This window comes from Neltuma alba, unplaced genomic scaffold (genome assembly GCF_004799145.2).
Source record: "Neltuma alba isolate B1F8T4 unplaced genomic scaffold, ASM479914v2 tig00006428_pilon, whole genome shotgun sequence".
Taxonomy (NCBI): Eukaryota; Viridiplantae; Streptophyta; class Magnoliopsida; order Fabales; family Fabaceae; genus Neltuma; species Neltuma alba.
Genome location: NW_021634462.1, coordinates 1 through 6,327, shown reverse-complemented (window position 1 = coordinate 6,327; position 6,327 = coordinate 1). Strand labels below are relative to the sequence as shown.

Here is a 6,327-nt window from a genome sequence, read left to right as displayed (position 1 = left end):
AGGATTTATATTAGAACCAAAAAAAGTCAAACAAGGTTTTATATTAGGACTGGAGGTAGTATGACCTAATTTAAGAGTTGATGTTGGTCATATATTTAAAGACTTATTTTACATGTTTATCAATTTTTTTTCAAATTAACCTAATTATTTCTCAACAATAATTAAGTAAGAGAGAGAGGAAGGGAATAAAGAAATATGATTAGGGTGTTTTAAAAAGATATATTATATTAATAATTTAAATAATATATTTAATCTATTTAAATTAGTTAATTATGTCTTATATTAAGAATGAAAAAGTATTTTTCATTTTTTTAACCAGTAAATTAATGTCTCTGGTAAAAAATCCACCATAAATTGGCATGGATAGACAGCGCAACAACCATGAAACGTCGTCGTTTTTCGATTGTGCCTGTACTTGCTTTCTGTTTTGCTTCTTCGAGCAGGGAAGTTCCCTCAGCGAGCTTCACGAGGCGACAGCAGAGTTCGAGCGATTGAACTACAAATTGGGTGAGTTTCTTTTAGAGCCATTCATAATAGTTCATCAATGCTTACTTTTCTCATTGCAAGATTATCTTCATCACTGCCTTGGAAGAATAGGATCCAACTTGGTCTCCTCCATCATAATGCTTCTCACATTTTCAATTCCTTTCCTTCAGCTTCGACATTGTCTGAATCAGATCAGGGAAAATGGAAACTAGGAGTGAATGAATCGTTTACTGTTTCGTACCTCATGAGTTCGCTGGGCTTGTCCCGCAAAGTAGCTACTGAAGTATCCAAAAAGGTTCAATTGAAAAACCCTGATAAACCCAATTCGGTGCTTAATCTTTTTAGGAGCTATGGATTCTCAGATACCCAGATATCTATAGTTGTGAAAATGCATCCACGAGTGCTTTCGGCTAACCCTGAGAAGACCCTTTTGCCTAAGCTAAGGTTTCTCCAGTCAATTGGGCTTTCGAGTTCTGAACTCCAAGATGTCCTCATTTCAAACTATTGTCTCCTCGGTATGAGCTTAGAACAATGTATAATCCCTTGTTTTGAGGCCCTTAGGAGTTTTCTCGACAATGATGAGGAAGCAAAAATAGCTTTAAAACGCTTTAAGTGGTTGCGTTCCCGCCAGGGCGTGACAAATTTAGCTCAAAATATTATGGTTTTGAGAGATATTGGAGTGCCCCGATCGTCTATCTCTCTACTGGCAACTAAATACATAGATTCAGCATTTCTGAATCATGCAAATTTTGTTGAATATGTCCAGTTTGCTAAGGAAGCAGGAGTTGATCCTTCCAAGTCTTTGTTCATTAATGCTGTTGCCGTTCTAGGACGCTTAAAGAAATCTACTTGGCAGTCGAAACTGGATATCTTCAAGAGGTATGGTTGGACCAGAGATGTCACTCTCTCAGTCTTCAGCAAACATCCACAATGCTTGATGCTGTCTGAGAAGAATATCACAAAGTCAATGTCATTTCTTGTGGATGAAGTGGGTATCCCGTTGGAAGGTATAGCTGCACGCCCAAAGTTACTTCATTATAGTTTGGAGCAGAGGATTATTCCTCGATACTCAGTAATTAAAGTTTTGAAAATGAAAGGTTTGGTAAAGAAGAATATCTCCTTCATTTCTATTGTCAGTTATACTGAGAAAAAGTTTGTAGAGAAATTTGTGACCAGATTTCACGAAAGTGTTCCTCAGCTATTGAACATCTATAAAGGTCCTTCAGGACGTTTATCCAAAGTTCAGTGATATGTAGTTTCTTGGAGGGTATGATTGTGATTTTTAGACTTGCAGTTATTTTTTTGTTAACTTCTAGTTTGTAGGATTCACATGTGAAGGTTATCAATCAATTTTATGTGCGTCATAATTGAAGCTTAAGCCTTCTAGTTAAACATGTAGTCTTGTAATACATCTTGCTGGTATCTCTGTTCTTGCTGTCATTTGGAGTGCTAATTCGTTTATTCATTTCTTTGAAGAAGATGCTGACTGCATTCTGTTTCAAAGGAATTTCTTCATTATCAACCTGCTCGCTTTGAGTTTAATCTTTTCTGTGGTTTATTATTTGCCATTTTAAATTATTTGAACAAGTGTTTCTAGAGATGATAAAACAGTACAGGATGGCGGTTGTGAATTTAAGGTATTTGCAGATATGTGTGTACACACAGGGGGAGAGAGAGAGAGAGAGAGCCTTATTCTTGAGATTTCCAAGTTCCAACAAGTGATCTTTACCTAGTTCACCATCCTCCATCCACTTGAGCTGGTATTGGTAGGGCTTTTCACGGGACGGGGCAGGCCCATCTTGGGAGATTTTCATCCCGTATCCCTTCTATTTCTTAAAAAAAAAAATTATAATTTTTTTTTTTTCATGTTATAATATTTATTTTTTATTAGGCTTGTAAAGATAAAAACATTATAAAAAACTATTATGTTAAAACTCAATATATAGTAGTAATCCCTTTATGAATTATTTTATTGAGGAAAGAGATTTTGTTGAGGTAATATTACAACTTAAGAGCTGAAAATCACTATAAAAATAATATTATAATTATTTAGTGAAATGAATAATCTAATAATAATTATAATAAATAATTTAAAAAAAAATGCTCGGGATGGAGGAGGGACAACCCCTCTCACGTCCCGTCCTGTCCTCATTTGATTACTATTCTGTTCGGTCTTGTAATTGTCCCGTCTTGAAAATTTTTTTATCTCGTCCCGTTCCAAACTCATAAGGGACATAAGACAAATTGAACCTCTGATATGGTTATAGCTCCATGCTTCTACCAAAACCAAAAACCATGGTTTATTTGGTAGTTTACTCCAATTAGGAAATTGCTTAGCATGCTATGAGGTCTAACGTAGAGTTAAGCTTTTCCTGTGCCCACCAAATTGGGAATTAAGCTTCTGATTTGAGCCGGCCCTTATTTTGTTTGATCATTAATATTTCAATATAGCTTTTTCATTGTACGAGTAATCATTATTAGAGGAGCCTTGACAAGTGCATACATTTGTTCTTTTCTTTTTTGATCAGCATACATTTGTTCTTTTCTGTTGTATTTGCTGACATTTTGATAATGTTGATTAGAACAGGACACTCAGCTCACTTTCATTTCTTTTGCTATAACGCAATATTTTAAGTGATTAGCTAGAAATTCTGAGTTTAACCATAAATGTATAATGTGGCCTAACTAGTTGATGAGGGTGATTTGATGTGCACATCATGAATAATCTAAAACTGTTCGAAACCTTATGAATATGTTAAAAAGAAAAAAAAGTACTCCATTATCTGTTCATTGTCCGTATCTATTTTTTAGGGTTATGATACATAGACTAAGAAACCTTTCATTAATGTAACATATTACTATACATTGATGCCCTCATTTAATCACGCAATTTAAGAGGGAGTGAAAGAAGATTAATAGGTGAAAAGAAATTTGTTACTTCTAATAGTTAAATGAAGGTGCCGCTAAAAGATAAAAAAAAAATACAATAAATAAAGTAAAGAGAGGTTGATTAAGCCTTGAATTTCTAAAACAACAAAAATTTCGAAACAAAATAAAAAGTTAAGGTCAGCAATGGATATGAATACTTCCCCATTTAAACTAGTCAGTATTTATATATTTTGACACCTACTTTTAAGGACTATTTACCTTTTCCCCTACAGATCCTTAAATTATTAGCCCATATGTTTATTTTTCTTTAATTCATTTTCGTGATGAATATTTTATATTAATTTGAATATATTCCTCAGGAAAAGACAATGATATCAAGTCAAAACAATACTTACAGACAAGTCCTATTCTTCCCCACCTAGTAACTTCTACCAGGCATCCAATACGGCCATTTATTAATGAGTAAGGGATTAAGTATTAATTATTAAATAGATAAACCTTTTTACAAATCCATGGATCTATTCAAGCTTTTTGCCCCTGAAGCTTCCCTTGGGGATTTTGCTGAGAACTCCAGCATCAAGCTTCTTATAGTTATGCTGCATCTGATCAATCAGTTGGCCCACGAAGCTGTCAATTTGATCCTCATACTTCTCATACAGAACTGGGAGTGTGTGTGCAGCAACAAAACCTTGTGAAATAACACAAGTTTCAGAGATCAGGCATGACAATGAACAATCATCTAGTAGGGAAGCATCACTTTTGAAGTTGTGGCCCCTTTCATAATGAATCAACAAAGAATATAACGCACAATTAAATGAAAAAGTAGCAAGTGAGAGGAATGAATTGCACTATTCACATATTATGAACAGTACAGCCCGTTATGGACTTTAGTTTACATTGAATATTGAATATTGAATATTGAGATTGATTCTCCCATCCTTCTTTTAAAAAATTAGAAAAAATATTATTAGATGATATTTACATAATAAACATAATACGCACAAGCGAATGGGTAGCAGTAAGGATTGGACGCCTAACCACCTCAGTTAGAAAAGGGAGACCTATAAATAATTTATTATAATCCCTAAAATGTTCAGATGAGCTACTTCCATAAGTTAGCATATTAGCATTAAGAAATTAGCAAATATCTCACAATATGCAATTATTATTAGTATGCTGTTTTCATTCTCTAACTTCACTATGCAGGCTTAAGGTTGACTTCACCATCCAAGAAAAAGGAGTATAATCCAATTTCCATACTTTCGATTATTCAATTTTTGTTAAGCAGACAAGAATTGTTGTTAGCAAACCTAGTCCGAAATTCAGAGAAAAAACATATTTAAGCATAACATAATCCAAAGTAAGAAGTTTGAAATGTATCAATTGATGCAAAGAAAAGATCAGATCAATATATATGACAGATATAACATTGAACCAGCTCCCAATGATAGCTACAGCCCACAAGCTTGCTATAGCCTGGAAATGTTGCAACTGTTTAATAACAAATTCCACTAGAAAATAGGCATTGTTAATTTCATGTAAAGAAGGGGTCATTATTAAAGATATACTAATAGTCAAAAGCAAGTTATAATCGACAGCACCATAGAAACTGCATCCCTATGGTCATTCATTCAGAACACTTTTAAGTCCAGTTAATTTAATTGTTCATATATACATGGAACTAATGATCCTTACCCCTCCTACAGGCCACAAACCTTCTTTTGGCCTCCACCCTGCACAAAATCTATTTCTTATTTGTATGGATGTCAACATCTCTAGCTACAACTACAACAAAGTGACATTCTCATTGCCACGTTGATATCAAACCACTACGTCATTGACCCTAAGTGTTTACTGTGACAACCATTAATATTGTGGCAAGATATAAACAAAGTGATTCAAAAACAAGAACTGGGTCAAAAACATGTTTCTGAAGTCAAATAATGCTTTAACCCGGAAATAATGTTTTGAGCACACATATGGATGATACAAGAAGAAAAGCATAAATAAGTATGAAGGCAACATACAATAAGAAATTGTTTCAGGTTTCCTCCACAAGCAACATCTTGAAGAAACCTCAAATCTCGGTTAAGCTCTACACCAACTCTAGTTGCAATTCTGACAAACAAATCCTCTGGGATGACAAGACGAGGAACTTCAGATGGTTCCCTGTCAAGACAAAAGGACAAAGGCCACTTACTTAAAAAGCTGAGAAATTGTGCAGTTCTTTAGCACATCTAAAGCAAATTCAAGCAGCAAAAACAGAGATGTAAATATGCTCCAAAGTACCTGCGAACCAAGCCAGAAGCATTGGACCAGAGAAACTGTCCAAGCATGACAAAAATCAGAGCAAAGGATACAAGTGTCAGGAAATTATAGTTGAGCCATTCAAAAAGCAACCACAAAAGTGTAGCACTAGCTAAAACACTTGCAGAGATCTTCTTGTTCCTCCATAACAGGACATCAGCAGCTACAGCGTTCAAAAGGGAAACAATTTAGAGGCCAATATGGTAGTTTTACATGACAAAGACTTAAACTATCATACATTTTCCGCCCCCCAGTATCTTGTGCACTGGCCTCTCGCGTCCAAACAGTCTTTTGAACTGAGAGCTCGCTGAACTTGGGTCCCCTTCCTCAAAGAATGAACCAGATTTCTTCTCAGTAATTGTATCCACAAGGTTGTTAAGAAGGTTCTCGGCAGCAGCGATTTTATCAGACATTGTTCCTTCCCTTTCCTAAAAAAAGTAAGGATATTACCAAATGAAGAAAATAGCATGACATCAGTGCATCATCAATCATGTTTAACAGAAAATCCAATATACAAATAAAGCGAATGCAAGAAGCTTTGTTATATCCCGATGTATAAATAGTAGATCATAGTTGATTGCATATGTTGTTTAGTAAAAAGTGTACTCTAACAAAAGTCAACCATTCAGCATTCTTGTAAGTCAA

General features: G+C 34.7%; 2 protein-coding genes across 2 annotated transcripts; one reads left to right on the top strand and one right to left on the bottom strand.

The window, feature by feature from the left end:
• Nucleotides 1-359: 359 nt before the first annotated feature.
• Nucleotides 360-2,010, top strand: LOC114750380 (transcription termination factor MTEF18, mitochondrial-like). Its single transcript, XM_028938978.1, has 2 exons — nucleotides 360-507; nucleotides 657-2,010. Exons 1-2 carry the CDS (start codon nucleotides 360-362, stop codon nucleotides 1,733-1,735), a joined length of 1,227 nt encoding a protein of 408 aa, XP_028794811.1. The 3' UTR covers nucleotides 1,736-2,010.
• Nucleotides 2,011-3,726: 1,716 nt separating this feature from the next.
• Nucleotides 3,727-6,271, bottom strand: LOC114750379 (reticulon-like protein B8). The gene is made up of 5 exons (XM_028938977.1): nucleotides 5,921-6,271; nucleotides 5,665-5,845; nucleotides 5,403-5,544; nucleotides 4,782-4,851; nucleotides 3,727-4,063 (listed from the first exon to the last, which is right to left on the bottom strand). The coding sequence occupies exons 1-5, from the start codon at nucleotides 6,093-6,095 to the stop codon at nucleotides 3,894-3,896; spliced, it is 738 nt and encodes a 245-aa protein (XP_028794810.1). The 5' UTR covers nucleotides 6,096-6,271; the 3' UTR covers nucleotides 3,727-3,893.
• Between the last annotated feature and the right edge of the window lie 56 nt (nucleotides 6,272-6,327).